Source organism: Oncorhynchus clarkii, chromosome 16 (genome assembly GCF_045791955.1).
Source record: "Oncorhynchus clarkii lewisi isolate Uvic-CL-2024 chromosome 16, UVic_Ocla_1.0, whole genome shotgun sequence".
In the NCBI taxonomy this organism is placed as follows: domain Eukaryota; kingdom Metazoa; phylum Chordata; class Actinopteri; order Salmoniformes; family Salmonidae; genus Oncorhynchus; species Oncorhynchus clarkii.
This window is the reverse complement of record NC_092162.1, coordinates 53,327,142-53,352,999: the sequence shown is the minus strand read 5'-3', so window position 1 is coordinate 53,352,999 and position 25,858 is coordinate 53,327,142. Positions and strand designations below refer to the sequence as shown.

The 25,858-nt window shown below is 45.4% G+C and overlaps 1 protein-coding gene across 2 annotated transcripts; it reads right to left on the bottom strand.

Annotated features, from left to right (window-relative positions):
* Positions 1-1,910: 1,910 nt before the first annotated feature.
* On the bottom strand, positions 1,911-24,976 carry LOC139368716 (monoglyceride lipase-like). Of its 2 annotated transcripts, XM_071108004.1 has the most exons (8): positions 24,878-24,976; positions 23,614-23,758; positions 20,559-20,665; positions 18,606-18,742; positions 13,309-13,419; positions 12,948-13,037; positions 12,037-12,252; positions 1,911-2,832 (listed from the first exon to the last, which is right to left on the bottom strand). In XM_071108004.1, the coding sequence occupies exons 2-8, from the start codon at positions 23,736-23,738 to the stop codon at positions 2,710-2,712; spliced, it is 909 nt and encodes a 302-aa protein (XP_070964105.1). In that variant the 5' UTR covers positions 23,739-23,758; positions 24,878-24,976; the 3' UTR covers positions 1,911-2,709. The 2 variants fall into 2 exon arrangements, with proteins under 2 accessions (XP_070964105.1, XP_070964104.1); XM_071108003.1 differs by lacking the exon at positions 24,878-24,976 and having other exon boundaries at positions 23,614-23,902.
* Positions 24,977-25,858: the final 882 nt, after the last annotated feature.

The following is a 25,858-nucleotide window of genomic DNA, read 5'->3' as shown; positions in this document are numbered from 1 at the left end:
GACCGGTGTTGGGAAACACTGTTCTAGTGGGTCACATGAGAATGTAGTTTAAGCCCTTCAGCAATTTTCAGTCAGTCTTTAAGTGACCAAGGAGCCCAAGTTATTTTCACACAGGTTCTGGGAATAAAGCACAAAGCAACACGAATCACATAGTAAAATAAATTACACTTCATAAAAAGGGCCATTCAGATTCTTACTGTATGTCCTTCTCAATTTCAGTTATCAGGTATTAGTTCTGAACGCTCAATAAAAAGTAAGTTGACTATAGTATAAAACCCTTATGTTCCACATCACGTTACTTTAAATTAAGAATGCATATCAATAGAGTAGACAAGATCAATAAAAGTAGTTATATAGATGCAAGCAGAATAATACTTATGTCCTTCACATATTATTCAATTTGTTATGAGCAATCTGACAGTTTATCAATAATTATTGATAAGAACATGTCTGGTTTCAGGAGTAACACATTTACAATTGGACAAATTCTGCCCTTTTAAAATATATGCCACCATATTGTTCTTAAATGTGTGTTATTTAAAAACGGGTCATTCAGTTCACACACACAATGCTGATTTACTTTGTCCAAGATGTCCGACTGTTGTGTTCAATGTAATCTACTCACATTCGCCGTTTCATGGAACGGCTACATCCGTTTACACAGCACAACTTCACATGTACATAGCAGACATTGGATGAATATAACATCTGAATTTCTTCGGCTGTGAGTGATGAAGGAAAGAAACGGCCTCAGCAACAATTTGAATAATTAAATGGATCTTTTGTGCATAAAGATGACTAACGTGTCTTTTATTAGGAATGTTCTAATCTGACTTCTCTTCTCCACAGAGGTGTCATAATACCCATAAAACCTAGTGGTCAAACAGGAAAATGGTTCCAATCATTTCTCCATCATTCATATCCATAGGTGATTTTAGAAACACTTAAAATAAGGGCTGTGTTTCGTGTAGGCTTACCCTGGTGTGACGTTTTAATAACTGTGTAAATCTCACTCGGGCAAGGTGACTTTTATCAATATGTTTGGCTCTATTACTCTGATTCAAAAATGCTATTTGGCATCAAAGTAGACATCATGCAAAACTACAAATCCCTGCAAGCTCCTGCACGTCATCTCTAGCTGACACCTTAGATAGTTAATCCAGATTCTTACCTTTGCCTTGATTCAGCTGTCTCATCCAGATCATCATGGCATTTGTAGTAGTTAATGATAGCCACATTAGCAGCTAATTAGCATTTGATTTTGGGGGGGTAAATACAGGAGAATATATATTGATATAAGTCACCTTGTCTGAGAGAGATTTACACGGTTATTAAAACATCATGCCAGGGGGGAACATTTATGGTGGAAAAACGATTGGAACCAGTTCCTTGCTTGACCGCTAGGTTTTATGGCTATTATGACTCATACTGTGGTATTCTATATGGCCAACTAAGGAAATTGAATTTCTGGGCCGGGTATCAGTTAAACTGCAGTACCAAAGCAAGACTGCCGGAGCAGTCAAAACCGTGCTTCTAGACAGAAACCCTGGCCCCTTGGTTGAGTTACTAACAATGGTCTATTGACAAATGTCTAGTCAATTGAATTTCACTTTATTAAATGCTCGACGCATCAGACAATTAGATTCACCAGTCTTCCCCTTACAAAACAACTTCCACCGTTTAAAAGAGGAATATCGGTAACATGGATATTTCACATTATACATTAAAATCTGTATTAGTCGTTTGCAATGCAAACTATGGAGAAACACAAATAAATGGTGAGGTTGTAGGTGATGAATTGAGGCCGTCATCTTTTTCAATATAAGAACTGCAGCGAAGTGACGCCTTTGTCTGTACACAGCATGTACTGTATAATGATTCACAGCATGTACTGTATAATGATTCACAGCATGTACTGTATAATGATTCACAGCATGTACTGTATAATGATTCACAGCATGCCTCACCTTACTGTGGTGCTCTAATGGATTCAGCCTTTTTTTCCATAGGGTTTTTCCTGAGGTGTTGCCATAGTAACGGGCAACTTCTCCATCTTGGGTTGCAGCCACCTATACCCTGCAGTTCTGATAGATGACCACTAGTGGCAGCAATCTGGGGAGCTGGGTGTTCAAACAAGTCCAAAATGTTTGACTCTATGAACAAAGGATCTGAGATACGGTGGGGATAACAAAGGCCAGTTGTCTCCATGGCAACACACAAAAGGGAACACCTCAGCCTGGGCAAATTCAATATGTTTCTGTTGGCCTATTGAACACTGTGGTTACAAAGGAGGAAAAAAATCCCTCTGTGAATTGTGCCTGGCCTAGCTCTCAGCATTGTTCTCTTTGAACTCAGTACAGGGAGACATGGCTGATATATGTACTATGAAATGCTGCCTGGCAGCTGTTGTCCCTAATGAAGAGCCTAGAAAATCTGCTCCTACATTGACCATGGGGGTCAAAGGTCACTGACAAGTTGACCTTAAGGAAACCTCCTGTGGGCCTCCTGACCTGTCACCCCCCACTTCTCCCCAGAGGACCAAGAGGTTTTAAGTCTGACTGACGTGCACAGGGCTGGGGTTGGGGTAAGGTGCAGTTAACTACATTTGTACTGCAAATGATCGCTACTGATGGGCTAGCAGTAGAGTATATGCTGTCAGTACAAATGTATTTAGGTCATACAGTGGGTTGGGGGGTGAAGAGGAGGGGACTAGGAGCCCTGAGAAGGAGACACAGCGAGACGCTCAGAGATCCAGCCAGTGACTTCCTTCAGCACCGCTGCCACCGTCTCTGGGAGTTCATGGTGCAGGACGTGGTATGCTCCTTCGTACACCTGACAGAGACAACACACACACCGTTTCCATTAGGGAAATGTGGAGCAGGAAATTTGACCAGCAACATTTTCATTTACCGGACATTTGAGAAACTTACCGGACCCATATGCATTTGGTGCATAATCTGGTTAAGGCGTCCACCCACGGCGCTCAGAATGACAAAACATGCAAGTGAGGATGCAACGATGTGTGGTCCTCCTTAACCGAATTCTGATGTGCACTTTGAACATGTTAGAATAACAGTCCACATGTCATTTTCCTCAGCCAACAAGCAAAATCACTAGCCTCAATCTACTACAGTAGAAAAGTTGAAGCTACCTATTCTATTGGTCAGTGTGTCGAGAACGAAATGGGACAGTTGTGGGATGATAGATCCCACATTAATACAACCAGTAGACCTAAGCTACATATATATTTTTAAAGCATTGAGTTTGATGCAACAGATCAGAACATTTCTTAACATTTTTTCTAAACCCCAATTTCTTCACATAAGCGCAGCAATGCACACAAGACAGTAGGCAATGTGCAAATGTTTGTTCTATAATGCAATTAGCGGAAAACAGTTTTCAAAAGGGCACTGCACATATTAGCGGTTCCATGTGACGGAGATGAAAATATCCGTTAGAAATGTAGAAAGAGAGATCTAATAGGCTACTTTGAAGCAAGGTAAGACATGTCTCAATATGTATTAAAAGGTTTCAAACAATTTAAGTATGTTTTCAAAATGCATATTGCCTCCAGCTCATTGCAAAGTGGTGTGTGACGCGCTGATGAAGCCTGCTCTCTGTTGCGGTTTTGACTCAGCTTTCAAAACAAATAGGAACTGGGAACTCGGAAATAGCCAACTTCTGACTTCAGTGCGTTCAAGACAACTGGAAACTGGGGAAAAAACAAGCTCCGACTGGGGAAAAATTGTTTTGAACGGTCATCCAAACTCGGAATTCCAACTTGAGAACTCGGGCCTCCTCGTAGAGCTCCGACTTTCTGACCAGAAGATCACTGAGTCATGATTTGACCTCGTATTTGTCTCGAAAAGACAAAAAGATGCTGCAGCAGCTCTCGCTGTCTGGCAGATTTTACACTCAAAACTCACTATCTGAATACATGTGATAAATAAGATACATAATGAATATACTGTACACATGCGCCAATTTAATTCCACAAAATGATGCATATAGACCGATAGACCGATAAGCATGACCAGTCAAATGTCATTTTCATTGACTGGTATTTCCATCAATGAAGAGGCTGAAAAGCATTATTTCACAAAGGGATATTTTTTTTCTTTTTTGGTCAATTGGCCAGCGGCAATTTTATTTCATCAGCTTTAGTCTTTTTTTTATATATATATTTTTTTAATCGGGCAAAAGTGGGCTATTAACCGGCTAAATGAAACCTGACACACGATTAGCTCACCCCTCATTCGCTCTTTATCTGTTACGCCACCTCTCTCTGTCCCCCATCCCTCACTTTGTTCCCCCCCACTCTCTCTCTGTCCCCCATCCCTCACTTTGTTCCCCCCCGCTCTCTCTCTGTCCCCCATCCCTCACTTTGTTCCCCCCCGCTCTCTATCTGTCCCCCATCCCTCACTTTGTTCCCCCCGCTCTCTATCTGTCCCCCATCCCTCACTTTGTTCCCCACGCTCTCTCTCTGTCCCCAATCCCTCACTTTGTTCCCCCCGCTCTCTCTCTGTCCCCCATCCCTCACTTTGTTCCCCCCCGCTCTCTCTCTGTCCCCTATCCCTCACTTTGTTCCCCCCCGCTCTCTATCTGTCCCCCATCCCTCACTTTGTTCCCCCCCGCTCTCTCTCTGTCCCCCATCCCTCACTTTGTTCCCCCCCGCTCTCTATCTGTCCTCCATCCCTCACTTTGTTCCCCCCCGCTCTCTCTCTGTCCCCCATCCCTCACTTTGTTCCCCCCCGCTCTCTCTCTGTCCCCCATCCCTCACTTTGTTCCCCCCCGCTCTCTCTCTGTCCCCCATCCCTCACTTTGTTCCCCCCCGCTCTCTATCTGTCCCCCATCCCTCACTTTGTTCCCCCCCGCTCTCTCTCTGTCCCCCATCCCTCACTTTGTTCCCCCCCGCTCTCTCTCTGTCCCCCATCCCTCACTTTGTTCCCCCCCGCTCTCTCTCTCTGTCCCCCATCCCTCACTTTGTTCCCCCCCGCTCTCTATCTGTCCCCCATCCCTCACTTTGTTCCCCCCCGCTCTCTCTCTGTCCCCCATCCCTCAATTTGTTCCCCCCCGCTCTCTCTCTCTGTTACTCCTCTCTGTTACTCCTCTCTATTCCGCTTCTCTCTCTCTCTCTCTATTTCAATTCAATCTCTTTATTGGCATGGGAAACACATGTTAACATTGCCAAAGCAAGTGAAGTAGATAATAAACAAAAGTGAAATAAACACAAATTTACAGTAAACATTACACTCACAAAAGTTCCAAAAGAATAGACATATCAAATGTCATATTTTGTGCAAATAGTACAAAAGGGAAAATAAATAAACTGAAATAGGGATTGTATTTACAATGGTAAATCTGTGTTCCCCCCCCGATCAATAAAATTCAAAGGACTTTATTGTCTCTCTCTCTCCCTCTTTCTGTTTTCTTTATTTCTCTCTCTCTCTCCGTCTCTGTGTGTGTTCCCCCCCTCTCTCTCTCTCTCTCTGTGTTTCCCCCTCCCTCTCTCTCTCTCTCTCTGTGTCCCCCCCCCTCTCTCTCTCTCTCTCTGTGTTTCCCCCTCCCTCTCTCTCTTTGTCCCCCTCTCTCTCTCTCTCTCTCTCTCTCTCTCTCTCTCTGTGTCCCCCTCTCTCTCTCTCTCTCTCTGTGTGTGTTTCCCCCTCCCTCTCTCTCTCTCTCTCTGTGTTTCCCCCTCCCTCTCTCTCTCTCTCTCTCTCTGTGTCCCCCCCTCTCTCTCTCTCTCTCTCTCTCTCTGTGTTCCCCCCCTCTCTCTCTCTCTCTCTCTCTCTCTGTGTGTTTCCCCCTCCCCCTCTCTCTCTGTGTGTTTCCCCCTCCCCCTCTCTCTCTGTGTGTTTCCCCATCTCTCTCTCTGTGTGTGTCCCCCCCTCTCTCTCTCTCTCTCTGTGGGTTTCCCCCTCTAACTTGCTCTCTCTGTGTCGCCCCCCCCCCTCTCTCTCTCTCTCTCTCACTCTCTGTGTGTGTTTCCCCCTCTCTCTCTGTGTGTGTCCCCCCCTCTCTCTCTCTCTCTCTCTCTGTGTTTCCCCATCTCTCTCTCTCTCTGTGTGTTTCCCCCTCTACCTCGCTCTCTCTGTGTCCCCACCCCCTCTCTCTCTCTCTCTCTCTGTGTGTGTCCCCTCTCTCTCGCTCTGTGTGTGTTTCCCCCCTCTCTCTCTGTCTGTGTGTATTCCCTCCCCCCTCCCTCTGTGTGTGTATTTCCCCTCTCTCTCTCTCTCTCTCTCTCTCTCTCTCTCTCTCTCTCTCTCTCTGTGTGTGTGTGTTCCCCCCCTCACTCTCTCTCTCTCTGTGTGTTTCCCCCTCTCTGTGTGTGTGTGTGTTTCCCCCCCTCTCTCTGTGTGTGTGTGTGTGTGTTTCCACCTCTCTCTGTGTGTGTGTACGTGTGTTTCCCTCTCTCTGTGTGTTTCCCCCTCTCTATCTCTCTCTGTGTGTGTTTCCCCCTCTCTCTCGCTCTCTGTGTGTATTTCCCCCTCTCTCTCTTTGTGTATTCCCCTCCTCTCTCTCTTTGTGTATTTCCCCTCCTCTCTCTCTCTCTGTGTGTGTTTACCCATCCATGTCTGTGTGTGTGTTTCCCCCTCTCTCTCTCTGTGTGTGTGTTTCCCCCTCTCTCTCTTTGTGTATTTCCCCCCCTCTCTCTCTCTGTGTGTGTGTGTTTTCCCCTCTCTCTCTCTCTGTGTGTGTTTCCCGCTCTCTCTCTCTGTGTGTGTGTGTTTCCACCTCTCTCTCTGTGTGTGTTTCCACCTCTGTGTGTGTGTGTGTGTGTGTTTCCCCCTCTCTCTCTCTGTGTGTGTGTTTCCCTCTCTCTCTCTCTGTGTTTCCCCCTCTCTCTCGCTCTCTCTGTGTATGTTTCCCTCTCTCTCTCTCTCTCTCTCTCTCTCTCTCTCTGTGTGTGTTTCCCCCTCTCTCTCTTTCTCTGTGTGTTTCCTCCTCCCTTTCTGTGTGTCCCCCCCCCCCTCTCTCTCTCTGTGTGTGTTCCCCCCTCTCTCTCTGTGTGTGTGTGTAAGTTCCCCCCTCTCTCTCTGTGTGTGTGTTTCCACCTCTCTCTGTGTATGTGTTTCCCCCTCTCTCTCACTCTCTGTGTGTGTTTCCCCCCCCCTCTGTGTGTGTGTGTATTCCCCCCCTCTCTCTCTCTGTGTGTGTGTTTCCCTCTCTCTCTCTCTGTGTTTCCCCCTCTCTCTCGCTCTCTCTGTGTATGTTTCCCTCTCTCTCTCTCTCTCTCTCTCTCTCTCTCTCTCTCTCTCTCTCTCTCTCTCTCTGTGTGTGTGTGTTTCCCCTCTCTCTCTCTCTCTCTGTGTGTGTTTCCTCCTCCCTTTCTGTGTGCCCCCCCCTCTCTCTCTCTCTCTCTCTGTGTGTGTTCCCCCCCTCTCTCTGTGTGTGTGTGTGTGTAAGTTCCCCCCTCTCTCTCTGTGTGTGTGTGTGTGTGTTTCCACCTCTCTCTGTGTGTGTGTTTCCCCCTCTCTCTCTCTCTGTGTGTGTTTCCCTCTCTCTGTGTGTGTGTGTGTGTTTCCCCCTCTCTCTCGCTCTCTCTTTGTATGTTTCCCTCTCTCTCTCTCTCTGTGTGTTTCCCCCTCTCTGTGTGTGTTTCCCCCTCTATGTGTGTGTTTCCCCCCCCTCTCTCTCTCTCTCTGTGTGTTCCCCCCTCTCTGTGTGTGTTTCCCCCTCCCTTTCTGTGTGTGTTTCCCCCCCTCTCTCTGTGTGTGTGTGTGTTCCCCCTCTCTGTGTGTGTGTGTGTGTGTTTCCACCTCTCTCTGTGTGTGTTTCCCTCTCTCTGCATGTTTTCCCCTCTCTCTCTCTCTCTGTGTTTGTTTCCCCCCCTCTCTCTCTCTCTGCGTGTGTTTCCCCCCCTCTCTCTCTCTGCGTGTTTCACCCTCTCTCTCTCTCTCTGTGTTCCCCCCCTCTCTCTCTCTCTCTCTCTCTCTCTCTCTCTCTCTCTCTCTGTGTGTTTCCCCTCCCCCTCTCTCTCTGTGTGTTTCCCCCTCCCCCTCTCTCTCTGTGTGTTTCCCCATCTTTCTCTCTCTGTGTGTCCCCCCCTCTCTCTCTCTCTCTCTGTGGGTTTCCCCCTCTAACTTGCTCTCTCTGTGTCGCCCCCCCCTCTCTCTCTCTCTCTCTCTCTCACTCTCTGTGTGTGTTTCCCCCTCTCTCTCTGTGTGTGTCCCCCCCCCTCTCTCTCTCTCTCTCTCTCTGTGTGTTTCCCCATCTCTCTCTCTCTCTCTGTGTTTCCCCCTCTACCTCGCTCTCTCTGTGTCCCCACCCCCCTCTCTCTCTCTCTCTCTCTGTGTGTCCCCTCTCTCTCGCTCTGTGTGTGTTTCCCCCCTCTCTCTCTGTCTGTGTGTATTCCCTCCCCCCTCTCTCTGTGTGTGTATCCCCCCCCCTCTCTCTCTCTCTCTCTCTCTGTGTGTGTGTGTGTGTGTTCCCCCCTCACTCTCTCTCTCTCTCTCTGTGTGTTTCCCCCTCTCTCTGTGTGTGTGTGTGTTTCCCCCCTCTCTCTGTGTGTGTGTGTGTTTCCACCTCTCTCTGTGTGTGTGTACGTGTGTTTCCCTCTCTCTCTCTGTGTGTGTTTCCCCCTCTCTCTCACTCTCTCTCTTTGTGTATTCCCCTCCTCTCTCTCTTTGTGTATTTCCCCTCCTCTCTGTCTCTCTGTCTCTCTGTGCGTGTTTACCCATCCATGTCTGTGTGTGTGTTTCCCCCTCTCTCGCTGTGTGTGTGTGTTTCCCCCTCTCTCTCTGTGTGCGTTCCCCCCCCCCTCTCTCTCTGTTTGTGTGTGTGTTTTCCCCTCTGTGTGTGTGCGTGTGTTTTCCCCTCTCTCTCTCTCTGTGTGTGTTTCCCGCTCTCTCTCTCTCTGTGTGTGTGTTTACACCTCTCTCTCTCTCTGTGTGTGTTTCCCTCTCTCTCTCTCTGTGTTTCCCCCTCTCTCGCTCTCTCTGTGTATGTTTCCCTCTCTCTCTCTCTCTCTCTCTGTGTGTGTGTGTTTCCCCCTCTCTCTCTCTCTCTCTGTGTGTTTCCTCCTCCCTTTCTGTGTGCCCCCCCCTCTCTCTCTCTCTCTCTCTCTGTGTGTTCCCCCCTCTCTCTGTGTGTGTGTGTGTAAGTTCCCCCCTCTCTCTCTCTGTGTGTGTGTGTTTCCACCTCTCTCTGTGTATGTGTTTCCCCCTCTCTCTCACTCTCTGTGTGTGTTTCCCCCCTCTGTGTGTGTGTATTCCCCCCCTCTCGCTCTCTCTCTGTGTGTGTGTTTCCCTCTCTCTCTCTCTGTGTTTCCCCCTCTCTCTCGCTCTCTCTGTGTATGTTTCCCTCTCTCTCTCTCTCTCTCTCTCTCTGTGTGTGTGTGTGTTTCCCCCTCTCTCTCTCTCTGTGTGTGTTTCCTCCTCCCTTTCTGTGTGTTCCCCCCCCTCTCTCTCTCTCTCTCTCTCTCTGTGTGTGTTCCCCCCTCTCTCTCTGTGTGTGTGTGTAAGTTTCCCCCTCTCTTTCTCTCTGTGTGTGTGTGTGTTTCCACCTCTCTCTGTGTGTGTGTTTCCCCCTCTCTCTCTCTCTCTGTGTGTGTTTCCCTCTCTCTCTGTGTGTGTGTGTGTGTTTCCCCCTCTCTCTCGCTCTCTCTTTGTATGTTTCCCTCTCTCTCTCTCTGTGTGTGTTTCCCCCTCTCTGTGTGTGTTTCCCCTCTCTCTCTCTCTCTCTCTCTCTGTGTGTTCCCCCCTCTCTGTGTGTGTTTCCCCCTCTCTGTGTGTGTTTCCCCCTCCCTTTCTGTGTGTGTTTCCCCCCCCCTCTCTCTCTGTGTGTGTGTGTTCCCCCCTCTCTCTGTGTGTGTGTGTGTGTTTCCACCTCTCTCTGTGTGTGTTTCCCTCTCTCTCTCTGCATGTTTCCCCTCTCTCTCTCTCTGTGTTTGTTTCCCCCCCTCTCTCTCTCTCTGCGTGTGTTTCCCCCCTCTCTCTCTCTCTGCGTGTTTCCCCCTCTCTCTCTCTCTGCGTGGTTCCCCCGCTCTCTCTCTCTCTCTGCGTGTTTCCCCCGCGCGCTCTCTCTGCGTGTTTCCCCCGCTCTCTCTCTGTATGTTTCCCTCTCTCTCCCTCTCTCTGTGTGTGTTTCCCCCTCTCTGTGTGTGTTTCCCCCTCTCTGTGTGTGTTTCCCTCCCCCCCTCTCTCTGTGTGTGTGTGTGTTCCCCCCCTCTCTCTCTGTGTGTGTGTTTCCACCTCTCTCTCTCTCTCTCTCTCTCTCTCTCTCTCTCTCTCTCTGCGTGTTTTCCCCTCTCTCTCTCTCTGCGTGTTTCCCCCGCTCTCTCTCTCTGCGTGTTTCCCCCGCTCTCTCTCTCTGCGTGTTTCCCCCGCTCTCTCTCTCTGCGTGTTTACCCCCCCTCTCTCTCTGCGTGTTTCCCCCCCTCTCTCTCTGCGTGTTTCCCCCCTCTCTCTCTCTCTACGTGTTTCCCCCCCTCTCTCTCTCTACGTGTTTCCCCCGCTCTCTCTCTCTGCGTGTTTCCCCCGCTCTCTCTCTCTGCGTGTTTACCCCCGCTCTCTGCGCGTTTCCCCCCCCTCTCTCTCTGCGTGTTTCCCCCCCCTCTCTTTCTCTGCGTGTTTCCACCCCCCTCTCTTTCTCTGCGTGTTTCCACCCCCCTCTCTCTCTCTCTGCGTGTTCCCCCCCTCTCTCTCTGCGTGTTTCCCCCCCTCTCTCTCTCTGCGTTTTTCCCCCTCTCTCTCTCCGTGTGTTTCTCGCTCTCTCTCTCTGCGTGTTTCAATTTCTCTCTGTGTGTTTCTCGCTCTCTCTCTCTGCGTGTTTCCCTTTCTCTCTGTGTGTTTCTCGCTCTCTCTCTCTCTGCGTGTTTCCCTTTCTCTCTGTGTGTTTCTCGCTCTCTCGATCTCAAATTCAAGCTGCTTTATTGGCATGAGACATTGTCAATATTGCCAAAGCAACAATGTATACAATATACATTAATACAATTATAAAAAATAATAATATAAAATGGTAGTAAATAATAATATAAAAATAATATAATGATAAGTCAATAGTAGAAATGTAATAAATGTAAAAATCTAAATATGGAAAATGAAACTAACTTATAAATAAAAACGGTCATCTTCACCATTACATCAGTACTACAACTACCATCACCATCATTAAACTGCTATCATTACCACCCATACCACTACTATTTGGAATGATTAACAATAATAGTAATAATAAGTAAGTTACTGTTTACTATGCAGATGTTATTATTCAGTGTCCCTCAGGCTGTGGCAGGCAAATACATATTTGGCTGCAAGAGGAGCCATTGCTCCTTCGCCCATGAGTATTTTTAGTTTTTCCTCTGGGTTTAATAAGTTAACATTTGGAGTAAATGTAGTCATTTCTGTGAATAATGAATCTCTTTGTGAGGAATATTTCTCACAGTAAAGGAAAAGTGCATCTCTGTCTCTACCTCCCCTGTCGTGCAGTGACCACATACACGCTCCTCTTTGGGTAGCCATGTCTTATGTCTGCCGGTTTCTATTGCCAATTGATGGTCACTCAGTTGATGGACTTGCGCTCTCTCTCTGTGTGTGTGTGTGTGTGTGTGTGTGTGTTTCTCTCTCTCTCTCTGTATGTGTGTGTGTGTGTGTGTGTGTTTCTCTCTCTCTCTCTCTCTCTCTCTCTCTCTCTATGTGATGATGTAGTAACTTGGAACAGCCAGTGAAACAAATACAGAATGTTCAAGAGCAGAAAAGATGGTGTCCTTTCTAAATATACTGGCTTGTCTATATCAGTTTGTATGACTTAGTGTCTGACCTATTCACATCTGTTGAGACATGTCTGGTTTTGGCCTGTCTGCAGTGCTAAGAATGTGCAAAGTTGGATTCAAATCAAAGGGTGGCTACTTTGTTCAACAATCCAAAATATATTTGAGATTCTTCACTTTTTTTTGGTTACTACATGAATCCATATGTGTTATAGTTGATGTCTTCACTATTATTCTACAATGTAGAAAAATAAAGAGAAACCCTTGAATGAGTCGGTGTGTCCACACTTTTGACTGGTACTGTATGTCTCTGGTGCTGGTCCCACCTTAATCTTCTTGTCCGTGCTCTGGGCCATGTCAAACATCATCTGGGACCCTCTAATGTCACACAGCTTGTCGTCATCACCATGGAGAAGCAGGAAGGGCCAGGTGATGGCAGGGACCTCTCTCTCGATCCGCGCCACCGCGCCCATCAGCTGCATGCCAAATGACACACGCAGCCCACCGTGATGGTTCAACTCGTCATTGTCATACGCCTCAACCTGCAGGGTAAAGGAAGGGACCGTTGAGTGACCACTGAGCATGTTTGATTTCCTTTAGACGTTCCCTGATAGTATCCCACAGGGTACTTGGCTTTCTCAATATTGACACGATGCAAATACTACTCTACAAGATCTGGCCTGAATACATTGTGTCCAGTATATAACACTCACTGCTGAAGTCTATCTCAGGCCATATTCTGGTGCTTTGAATAATAAAAAAATGGAGAACTGTAACACTCATTACCTATTTTCTGTCTAGAAGCTTGACACCAGACCTGCACCTGCCTTTGTTGTGATAAGTGCATTTCCTCAACATAACAGGTTGTGAAAGGAGGGAAGGGTGAGAGCCCGATACCCATTGTTGTCTGTTGCTTCCCTTGTTTAAGGGTAACTTTGGGTGTAAACAGAGAACTGGACGACGTGACAAATCCCTTGGCCTGGATCTCAGTCAAGACTCTATTGTGGAGCAGCCTTTGAAACGGCAAAACATACACAACACACAAACCCAGACATATGGGCTCCTATCCAGTCTTATCTCCAACTCTCTTTCTTCATTCAATCACGTTGTCCTTTGTGACTAAATAAACTCTTTAACTCTAACTTCTACATCCTAAACATCTGCTTCATGCATTTGTGCACGGATGTATGTACACACACGCAAGCATGCACACACACACTCCATAGATCAGTCTCACCTGTTTTTGGTCCCGTGAAATCCATTTAGAATCAATAGAGCCCAGAGAGAGACTAGGCACCATGTGATTTAGGACTTTAGCCAGGAACACCTGTAGACAACAAATAAGGAAATCCCCAGCGATTACAAAGGAATGTAGGGAACTAATACAGCTCTGGTCAGTGGTTAAGTACTTGTACAAACAAACGGTATGGTACTGAGTTGTATGGATCTGTAGACATTGGTGACCCGCTAAATGAGAAGGGACTGGGTGCAGGTGAAACCATAGAACTAGATATCCCAGAACGGACATCCTCATTCAAGTTATTGGGAGGATGGTGGGTGAGCAGTAAGTAAAGCATATTTGTATGGGAGAAACCCACCTTGAAGGGTGTGGCAGATTCTGGGTTCATCTTGACCATAGGAGCAATCAGAGCCACACCGGCAAAGTCATTAGGTCGTTCACACGCCGTCAGAATGGAAATGGCTCCACCCTGAATGAAAGGGGAAAAGGAAGAGAAGTTATGACATCTTCTGTGATTTAAATCAAATAAGCGAGGGTAAAGTAATTAGGAGATGCACAACCGCTTTCTAGAATTAATCAATTTGGCACAGATAATTCTTGATGTTTTTCTGGGAGACCAATTTGTTTGAACAGTGTTTGTCTGCCCAGACATTTGAATATTCATGAGTGGGGGCCTCTATCGAGTGAGCCTCTAAATAGATCACATATATAACACGAACATAGCTAGATCTATTTAGTGATAACCATACAATTTAGCTCAGTTGGTAGAGCATGGCACTTGTCATGCTGGGTAGTGGGTTTGATTCCCGGGACCACCCAGAGGTAAAAAGTATACACTCATGACCAAGTTGCTTTGGATAAAAGCATCTGCTAAATGGCATATACAATGCATTGGGAAAGTATTCAGACCCCTTGACTTTTTCCACATTTTGTTACGTTACAACCTTATTCTAAAATGGATGAAATAAAAACAATGTCCTCTTCTATCTACACACAATACCCCATAATGACAAAGCGAAAACAGGTTTTAGACATGTTTTTCAAATGAATTAAAAATAATATAAAGAAATACCTTATTTACATAAGTATTCAGACCCCTTTCTATGAGACTCAAAATTGAGCTCACGTACATCCTGTTAATAAATAGCCCATAGTAGCAAGTAATTACAATTTAGCTAAATTAACACCGGAGTGATAGATGTGCAAATAGAAATACTGGTGTGCAAAAGAGAAGAAAGGTAAATAAAAACAATATGGGGATGAGGTAGGTAGATTGGATGGGCTATTTACAGATGGGCTATGTACAGCTGCAGCGATCGGTTAGCTGCTCGGATAGCTGATGTTTAAAGTTAGTGAGGGAAATAAATATAAGTCTCCAGCTTCAGCGATTTTTGCAATTCGTTCCAGTCAGTCATTGGCAGCAGAGAACTGGAAGGAAAGGCAGCCAAAGAGGGTGTTGGCTTTGTGGATGACCAGTGAGATATACCTGCTGGAGCGCGTGCTACGGGTGGGTGTTGTTATCGTGACCATTGAGCTGAGATAAGGTGAAGCTTTACCTAGCAAAGACTTATAGATGACAGGTTGATAGAATTGTCCGGAGAGCTCCGAGACAGGATTGTGTCGAGGAACAGATCTGGGGAAAGGTACCAAAACATTTCTGCAGCATAGAAGGTCCCCAAGAACACAGTGGCCTCCATCATTCTTAAATGGAAGAAGTTTGGAACCACCAAGACTCTTCTTAGAGCTGGCCGCCTGGCCAAACTGAGCAATCGGGGGAAGAAGGGCCTTGGTCAGGGAGGTGACCAAGAACCGGATGGATGGTCACTCTGACAGAGCTCCTCTGTGGAGATGGGAGAAACTTCCAGAAGGACAACCATCTCTGCAGCCCTCCACCAATCAGGCCTTTATGGCCAGACGGAAGCCACTCCTCAGTAAAAGGCACATGACAGCCCGCTTGGAGTTTGACAAAAGGCACCTAAAGGACTCTCAGACCATGAGAAACAAGATTTTCTGGTCTGATGAAACCAAGATTGAACTCTTTGGCCTGATTGCCAAGTGTCACGTCTGGAGGAAACCTGGCACCATCCCTACAGTGAAGCATGGTGGTGGCAGCGTCATGCTGTGGGGATGTTTTTCAGCGGCAGGGGCTGGGAGACTGGTCAGGATCGAGGAAAAGATGAACAGAGCAAAGTACAGAGTGGTCCTTGATGAAAACCTGCTCCAGGAGCACTCAGGACCTCAGACTGGGGAGAAGGTTCACCTTCCAACAGGACAACAACCCTAAGCACACAGCTAAGACAACGCAGGAGTGGCTTCGGGGGCAAGTTAATGAATGTCCTTGAGTGGCCCAGCCAGAGCCCGGACTTGAATGCAACCGAACATCTCTGGGGAGACCTGAAAATAGCTCTGCAAAAATAGAAAATTGCTCCCTATCCAACCTGACAGAGCTTGAGAGGATCTGCAGAGAAGAATGGCAGAAACTCCCCAAATACAGGTGTGCCAAGCTTGTAGTGTCATACTCAAGAAGTCTCAAGGCTGCAATCGCTGCCAAAGGTGCTTCAACAAAGTACTGAGTAAAGGGTCTGAATACTTATAACAATATGTGATATTTCAGTTTTTCTTTAATGAAGAATTTGCTTTCTCATTATGATATTTTATGTGTAAAAAATTGTTTTAATCAATTTTAGAATAAGGCTGTAACATAACAAAATGTGGAAAAAGTCAAGGGGTATGAATACTTTCCGAATGCACTGTATAATGAATATATTCTTTGGATCTCTCTACTAACTAATCAAGAGAGACCACAAATGCAGACAGTATTTAGCACCTCTGAACAGTGTCTGCAGTCAATCTCTTTTGTGTTCACACAACAAAGACTTTGGAAGTCATCAACCAGTTAACACATTGTTAAAATACTCCAAACCCTAGGTGGCAGTAGCGATGTTTGGCATTGCATATCCGTGCGTATTGTTTATGGTCTAGATATCAAGCGATCTGCTCTAATGTTGCTATTTTGTAGAAAGCCATTATTGATACCAGCCGGATGGCCAGAGCTAGCAAGATGACAAAGAAACAATTTAATTCCCTCTCCTTTACCCCATACTACCAGTGCCAGCCCATAGCCAAATGTTTACCTAGCTAGCTAAAGTTAGCATATTTGCTAGTTAGTACAGCATAGCTAGCTAAGGACACTGCTAAGTATCAGCTAACACAGGCAGCTGTTTCATGGAAACTAGTTAATCTATAGTGATTTAATTATAATGTCAATGCTAGCTACAGTGGTTAGCTAGCTTGGAGGAACTATTTAGTGTTGTGTGCATTGCGTCTGTGCACTTAGCTAGCTACCACCCATAGCCTACATTGCATATGAAGTGTTACTGGCTCATCTGTGGATGTATAGAGAAAATGCCCAATTCTTTCCTTCTTTTGTTGGCTCCCCCACGTGGGGGTTTGTGTTCTCTGATTGTCTCAAAGTCAATTTGTTGGCCACTGACGAGCATTGCGATCAAGTAGAATCGGTAGGTTTGTCGCAACTCGGTCAGAACGCTGCAAGTACCGCTTTTGTTCTAGCAAGAGAAGGAACACATCCCACTGTGATAAGTACCTATCGGCAAGGAGATTCCCTGTGTGTTTCATGCTATAGAGAGACAGACAGAGAGAGAGAGAGGCCTTTGGGGGATTGAGCGGGAAGGGTGAGCGAGAAACAGAGAGGCTCTTTAAGGAACTGATGAGAGAGGCCTCCACTAGAAATACACACACAAACACACACACTAATCCCCGACTGCAATGAGGGGGAAAATACTTGCATAGTGTTGCGTCCCCTGACACTATGAATACTTGGATTGTGGTTATGTAAGGCCCTAACATACTGACATTACATAAAGGCCTGGTTCTGACGAAGTTGGAAATGGAAGAGGGCCAGATCTACAGAACCAGAGTGGGAGATGGGGAAGGAGGGAGGAATGAGTTAGGTGGTCAGTAAGTACAGAAAAAGAGGAGAAGGAGGGATGGAGGGAGAAATTGGTCAGTAAGGAGCAAGGGTCTGTATAGCTCACCAACCAGGACAGCAGTGAAAGATCAGTAGGAGAGTGGGCAGTGTAGCAAGGTTTAAGCTTGGATAAGAGGGTCTGTTTCTGAGGGCAGTGAGGGTCACTGGTCAATTCATCAGTGGTCAGTGCATGCACTGCAGTAAAGGATGCTTTGGGACTATGTGTATCTGGACTAGTCTGTATCTGGATTAAGATTCTCCTCTGTAATCTTAAACATGCCATTTGTGTTGACTGAGACCACAGGCTTCAGGTCTTTAAAAAACTTCTTAGGGATAGGAGTCCTGCTAGCGGAACAACTTCCGTTGAAACTGGCGAGCGAGCAATTCAAATAAATAATCAGAAATATTATGGATTTTAAACATTTATGTACATATAAGTGTTTTATATCGGCTGAAAGCTTAAATTCTTGTTAATCTAACTCCACTGTCTGATTTACAGTAGCTATTACTGCAAAAACATGCTGTGTGATTATTAGAGGACGGCACCCCACATCAAAATGTTTTTCCACCGGCACATGTTTCATACATTCACAAATAACGATTATATATTCACTTATTTTTGAAAATCTTCCTCTGATTTGTCAAGTTGACTGAGACCACAGGCTTCAGGGCTTTAATGCCAATAGTGGTGGTGGTATTTGACCGACACAAGAAGTGCACAATTTGACGCTGCTCGTACATTACAGTCTCAAGGCATCAGACATGGGTTCTAAGCATTGCTTTTTCATATTCATTTGGGGCTGGTTTCCCAGACACAGATTAAGCCTAGCCCTGGACTAAAAATGACTTTAAATGGAGCTGCTCCATTGAGCATACCTTTTAGTCCTAGACTATGCATCATCTGTGTCCGGGAAGCCGGCCCACATGCCTGTAAAATGCCAAGCCTTACCTCACTCCACAGGCTTTTCCATCACAATAACTTCCCATTAAAACGTCCTGTTTAAATGTTTACGTTCAGACGTTCTAAACATTTACTCTACTAAAATTGCCTACATTCCAGGCATAGTGAAACAAAGTACTCTAATTATAACAGCAGGTCAAACCCAGGGGAAGGCTGTCTATAGGTGCATGGCTGGTGGTACATGAGGGAATCTAAAGGATTGCTATAACAATGAGGATATTGACCAATAGGCTACAGGTGGTTTCCATTGTTCGTGGGCTTTACGTCACAGAAGCAGAGTTCAGTCATAGAACAGCAGAACAAGCAAACATAGACAGGAAAGAGCAGCACGGAAGGGAAACAAGGCCTCTAATGCTAAATACGGTAAATCCTTTTGAAAGCCTGACTTGGCACTATTGGTTCTTACAAAGCTAGACTTTCAAAGGACACCATCTCCCAAGAGTTTGTAGAATAAATGATGTCATACACGTCAGCTGTGATGTCAGAGCATATGTGGTCATTTGAGTCACACTGAGTGTAGGGGGTGATGAATGCAGGCCTTGTCTAATGTTTGTGTGATGGATATAGCCTTAAGGTAACCCTGGCCCTATGACCTCTGAGAAAACAGTTTGTCCTGTATTGTACTGAGAGGTAAACATACCATAGCCCCTGGCAATAATACAGTCTCAATGTTTGGTCAGGGAGGAGACTAAAGAGGGTACCGCACCATAGAATGTCCAATGATGAAGATTGGCAGGTCAGGGTGTCGTCCCTTCATCAGGTCAATGTGCTGGAGGGAGTCTCTGACAAACACCTGGAAGTCCTTAATATTCATCCTGTCTCCTTCACTCTGGCCATGGCCAACTGATGGAAGAAGAGAGAGACACGAGATGAGACGAGAGAAACTACTGAGTTACAGAGACAAGAGGGGAATAAATTGCCCACTCTCCCCCTCATTACTCTCTGTGCAGAAAAGAGGGAGAGCTAACACTTTGCTCTGAGCATGCCAATGAAGCCAGTGTTTCCCCTATATGCATTCAGCAGCGGCACACCACTGCTGCTAAATAGTGGCTACCATAACACACACACACACACACACACACACACACACACACACACACACACACACACACACACACACACACACACACACACACACACACACACACACACACACACACACACACACACACACACACACACAAAGTTTGGACACAGCTACTCATTCAAGGGTTTTTCTTTATTTTTACTATTTTCTAGTGATGACATCAAAACTATGAAATAACACACATGGAATCATGTAGTGAACAAAAAAGTTTAAACAAATCTAAATATATTTTAGATTCTTCAAAGTAGCCACCCTTTGCCTTGATGACAGCTTTGCATACTCTTGGAATTCACTCAACCAGCTTCACCTAGAATGCTTTTCCAACAGTCTTGAAGGAGTTCCCACATATGCTGAGCATTTGTTGGCTGCTTTTCCTTCACTCTGCGGTCCAACTCAACCAAAACCATCTCAATTGGGTTGAGGTCGGGTGATTATGGAGGCCAGGTCATCTGATGCAGCACTCCATCACTCTCTTTCTTGGTCAAATAGCCCTTACACAGCCTGAAGGTGTGTTTTGGGTCATTGTCCTGTTGTAAAACAAATGATAGTCCCACTAACCGCAAACCAGATGTGATGGCTATTGCTGCAGAATGCTGTGGTAGCCATGCTGGTTAAGTGTGCATTGAATAAAATAAAATAAATCACAGACAGTGTCACCAGCAAAGCACCCCCACACCATCACACCTCCTCCTCCATGGTACACGGTGGGAACCACACATGCAGAGATCATCCGTTCACCTACTCTGCGTCTCATAAAGACACGGCGGTTGGAACCAAAAATCTCAAATTTGGACTCATCAGACCAAAGGACAGATTTCCACCGGTCTAATGTCCATTGCTTGTGTTTCTTGGCCCAAGCAAGTCTCTTCTTCTTAGTGGTGTCCTTAGTAGTGTTTTTTTTGCAACAATTCGACCATGAAGGCCTGATTCAAGCAGTCTCCTCTGAACAGTTGATGTTGAGATGTGTCTCTGTGAAGCATTTATTTGGCTTCAATCTGAGGTGCAGTTAACTTATCCTCTGCAGCAAATGTTACTCTGGGTCTTCCTTTCCTGTGGAGGTCCTCATGAGAGCCAGTTTCATCATAGTGCTTGATGGTTTTGCGACTGCACTTGAAGAAACTTTCAAAGGTCTTGACATTTTCCAGATTGACTTCATATCTTAATTAATGATGGACTGTCGTTTCTCTTTGCTTATTTGAGCTGTTCTTGCCATAATACGGAGTTGGTCTTTTACCAAATAGGGCCATCTTCTGTATACCACCCCTACCTTGTCACAACACAACTGATTGGCTAAAACGCATTAAGAAGGAAAGAAATTCCACAAATTAACAGTGCCGGAAATAGCAGTGAAAGGTGCGTCTGTGTCAAACATCCCACTCTCCACTAGTGAGTCAATATTTTGGTTATTACTTTGAAACTCAATGGAAAAAGATTTGACTGTCGTAGACAAATGACATGTATTAACACCCTCCTCGTTACTGTATAATAACCTTAGAATAGGTCATTTCTGTAGCGTAAAATAAGTGCTACCTCTGTGGCTCTGTAAGAGGTGCTGCAGGCTGTTTAACTCACCATGGTCGTGTGCAAAGACAAGCAGAGACTGTTCCTTCAGGGTCTGGCCGATCTCATCATACGGCCCACAATGCTCCCCTGCCCCATGGGCCACGAACACCAGAGCCCTGCAAGAAATGGGGAAGGAGAAGTCAGTCACATTACATGCACATAGGCACATGGACACACATTAACAACACAAAAACAACATCCTTGTGATCACCATCAAGGGTTTCATCAGAGTTAAACATCTCACATCCTCCAGCGATAGCAGCTATCAGAACCACGGCACACCCTTGTTTGCCCACAGAGCAGCAGAGTTAAGTGGAAACAGACAGTGGACTAATCTCCAAAAACAGACACATAGCCAACAGAAAGAGCAGGGAGCCAACCCAGCTTGCCAATGCTGCTTTAGTTCCTGCTTATAACCAGTTTGCAAAACTGAGTGAAGCTCTCAGTCAATGGCAATTAGCCTGAATATGCTCAGAGAAGGAGATGCGAAAGGAAGAGTGAGAGTGGCTGTTCATTAAACTTCATTAGTATCTCTGTTCCAGTTTCTCTCTCTCATTCTTATTTGAGAGCCTCCGGCTGGCTAGAGCTTCACATGTACTTGTTGGCTAAGAAGGAGTTTCTTAAAGCGTGCCTTTGTGTGAACATAATGTTCCCAACACACATGGGACAGTAGGACTTCTATAGAGCTAATCTCAGTATATTCAGTCTTGAGAATGGTAGTAGGGAGTCAAAATTCTGTCCCTCCCTCAATCTCTCCAAGGAATTTGGACCCACTTGTCTCCCAGAATGTGGCTTTGAACCAGGCTTATCAAATGCTGCCTCTAGCCTGAGAGAACATCAAGTTTTCCTGCAGCATGAAACGAGCCAAGACGATAATCCTCTTTATGAGATGACGACTGAACTCTGCTTCATAGCACATGGACTGATATCCACCATGAATAGATTCATTCACTCAAACACAATAAGACTGGTCAATCTCTATGGCATATCAAGCTGCACGTGTGTAGTCGAGGTAGGGAGAGGTTGTAAAGGGGCCAGGGCCTGAACACTGGCATCTTAATCAGATCAAGGGCCTAAGCTGCTCAACACTACAGGGCCATAGCCCTGACTGCAGACTGTGTGAGACAGGGCTGGGGACACCACAGTGAATACAGCTACAACCAGAACAGCCAAATGAGCACGTCTTGGTAGGTGTGTGTCAGTGAGTAGTGAGAGAGACTAAAAGCAATAAGACAAACATTCAAGTCAGCCTTGTTTGGTAAGGAAATTATTGTAATCCTGATTCAATTGTGTAAAACATCAATAGTGGAATGACCCACTTAACTACATGCAGTGTGTGTGTGTGTGTGTGTGTGTGTGTGTGTGGACACGCTTTCATATACTTGTGAGTATATTAAATGCTTGTTGAAAAGTCCTCACAATAATAGCAAACCAACAAAAATTCAGAGAAGTGAGGACATTTTGCCGGTCCTCACTTGCAAAAAGGCTATTTTAGGCTTAGGGGTTAGGGTTATTATTAGGGATATTGGTTAGGTTAGGGAGTTAGGGTTAGGTTTAATGTTGGGGTAAGGTTTAGCAGTATTTCTCAAGTAAAAAAAAATTGCATGAAAACGAGTCATCTATCTTTGTATGATAACAAACACTTCATTGAAGAATCTCTACTGTTGACCAATGACCGACAAAGGGGCGTAGACTTCGGCTCCGAACTTCAGCTTTTCGAGAAAACAAAATGGTGTCCCCGTCCCCCCCCCCCCCCAAAAAAAAAAAAAACTTGCCAAAGACCAAAACCAACAAAAACTTCCCAGAATGTCATAATATATGCACGGACTGTTCCGGATGGGAAACACGCAGATGCCTTTACACTCTATATGCCCAGTCAGTGATGCCATCAATGGACATGTATGGCAGAAATGGCATGCACTTGATGTTACAACACATTTTTAAACAAGCATTTATTTTATTTTAATCCAACCTTTAAAACCTGAAGGGCTGGATCTCACAAAATCATAAAGGGGAGAATCCATAGCTTGTAGAGATTTACACCAAAACGGTCATTTTTATAAATGATGCCACCACATGAACAGAAAGCCCTAAAATATGTTTCTCTCTGATTTTCCCACCCCCATATGAGATGCCAAATATTAGCCTCCAGTCTAAAGAATCGCATGTGCTAAACAAACAGTGCTCTACTATAAACTGACCTACTGTCAGTAGAAATGATTCAATTAGCAGTATTCTAGGGACCTGATGGTAACCATAGTAACAGCACATCTGTAGTAAGACTGTTCTGCTGAGGAGGATGAATGGTTGCTGCAGTAACCGTTGCTAGACCGCAGAGCAGGCATGTAAATGGTTGTTGTTGTGTGAGATGTGGGTGTACTGTACTTACTGTTCTGTGCCATTGGACTAGCCTGCACCCTGTCTACACTGACTGTAATGTTGATTGAATTTGGTTCATACACTAGGAGTGACATTCTGTAGCCTGGCCTATATGACAGGAGCTGTGTGTGTGATCCGAGACAGATTCTCAATCCGCCCACAAACAAGGAACATGTTTACATGTTTATAGAGAAGTGAGACCACAAACACCCTGTCAGAGCTAGCATGAGTCAGTTGTAGGCTACTGCAAGCTCCATGGTTTGGTGTGACACTAGCTTGACTACAGTCCAGATGTTGTGTGCCTCTGTTTCTAGGCCCAACTCTCTGTCTCTGATGTATTGGAGTCTGTTCCATTTTAAATGGTGTAATGGGGTGAGGGGGCAGGGACCAAGGACAGGTGCATAATAACTTACTGTATTGAAAACGTTATGTTGTATCTTATTTGAGTCTGACAGTCTCTAACAGGCTGGTGTAGCCTCAAAAATATATTATCTCTGTGTACACATTGGATACATAGCAGTTGACGTTCTATTAAATAATGAATGCATTGTTAATCATTTAAAAAATACACGCACAACCTCCGGACATGACAGGTGACGAAAACAATGTCGTTGTCTTCGATCATCCACGCTCTTTTATGGATTATACCTCGTTTTACACATCACATCACATTTCTTCCACTGACCTTGGGGGGCCCTCCGGCTCCCAGTAGCGGCAGAACAAGTGCTGTCCGTCGGCGTTGACGATGTGCTGCAAGTCGGCGTAGGGGACACCTTGCGGAGTCCGCCGCGGAGCTCCTGGTTCGGGCATGGAGGCGCCGAGGACCCACTCTGCAACATAAACACGGAGCACAGATATTAGGTCGGTGCTATACAGGTAGGACAGACCGGCGAAAAACAAGCACGTGACCAAGACGTTCATTGTTCGCTATTTTTCATTAATTTGCTGGCTGGCTGGTGGTCAGCAGCAAGCGATTCCGCAGTTTAGAAATATTTTTTTTCAATTCAATACAGCGATCTACGTCACGGAAGCGTAAGCCTATGTTCACCTCGCCTCTCCCCGGGCGACTGTGGTCACGCTTCACCACAACCCCTCCCCTTCACGCTCAGCAGCTGACTTTTATGGCAAGTGCACATTAAATGGATAGCAATATAGTCTTATGTTACAGTAACAATAGGGAGTTCTTGACTTGGGCAGACGCTCACCTCAGCTGAGTACCAGCACCTCAAATGTTCTACTGCTTGAGCTCCTGTTCCTCTTATAGAATACTAACTCAAAAGTATTGTGGAGCTCCTGCACCTAAATATAAACAGTACCAGCACCCAAAATGAGTACCAGCACCTATTTCAGTCCAAGTCCAGCACTGACAATAGGCTACAGTGCAGTCAAGGTGACTGAATGTAGGCTACAGAATGAATGTCGTGCAAAAGAGGTTGTCTGTAAAAACCAAAAATATAAATGTTAACGAATGTGCGCCTTGGAATAGACTATGGGTCAATTAACTATTGATGATAGTGCTTCTGATAAGCTATAAATAGATTGGCCACAGTCTCAAGGGACATGAGGGGACACTGTCGACAACACTACTAGTTTTGGCACTGTCGAAAGTGGGGTCAAATAGCATACACAAGCGATACATATAGCCAGAATTTCTAGAAATACTTAATTTTTGATAGCCTGTGTCATATATGGGTCCACAGTCCAATGTTTCAACATATTACATTTGGCTACTTATAACAATGTAGCCAAACGTGACATTTTTGTGATTTAACTGGCATACCTGTCACATTTGTTACATTATTATTAGTAGCAACATTGTATCTGTTGAATAAAATTCAATATTCAGAGGTGGACAGTAAACTCTTGGCTGAGATAACAGCAAGAAATGGAAACCATGCTTGAGGTCTTGTTTTTATAATGATGATGACTGACAAAAAAAGTTGACCAACCTTATGTCCTGAAAGGTCTGTCAAGTTTCTGCCTCCTCTCACAAGGCTCTCTCTTTCTTTTCAGCTCTTTTGGGTGAAGTTGTGTGGCTGCTTGTAGGTAATGCGTGTGAGAGGAAACACCAAATACACACACTGACTGAAACCCATTTCCAGCAGGCGAATGGAGCTTCACATACTAGACCAAAATGCTCTCTCTCTCTCTCTCTCTCTCTCTCTCTCTCTCTCTCTCTCTCTCTCTCTCTCTCTCTCTCTCTCTCTCTCTCTCTCTCTCTCTCTCTCTCTCTCTCTCTCTCTCTCTCTCTCTCTCTCTCTCTCTCTCTCTCTCTCTCTCTCTCTCTCTCTCTCTCTCTCTCTCTCTCTCTCTCTCTCTCTCTCTCTCTCTCTCTCTCTCTGTCTCTCTGTGTGTGTGTGTGTGTGTGTGTGTGTGTGTGTGTGTGTGTTCTGCATGTCCAGAGCAAAACTGCTATTAGCTGGAGGTTCTGGGAACAGAGAATAGGTGATGATAATCTAATGGTCACTCTCTCTTTCTCACACACAAACCCACACACATGTACACAGAGAGAGAATGCCCTTGAAGTAATAACAGGTAAGTTACATACTAAGAATTTAAGAAAAACATTAAGGTACAGAAAGGATAAGTATTGTTACTGTGATGCCCTGGAATGTTGTACATGGATCTGGGTTTGGACATTGTAGACTAATGCATTATCATCCAGAAACATGATATCAAATCACATACAGTAACAGTCAAAACTTTGGACAAACCTACTCATTGAAGGGTTTTTCTTTCTTTTTGCTATTTTTTTCATTGCAAAATAATAGTGAAGACATCAAAACTATTAGATAACACATATGGAATCATGTAGTAACCAAAAAAGTGTTAAACAAACAAAATATATTTTAGATTTTTCAAAGGAGCCACCCTTTGCCTTGATGACAGCTTTGCACACTCTTGGCACTCTCTCAACCAGCTTCACCTGG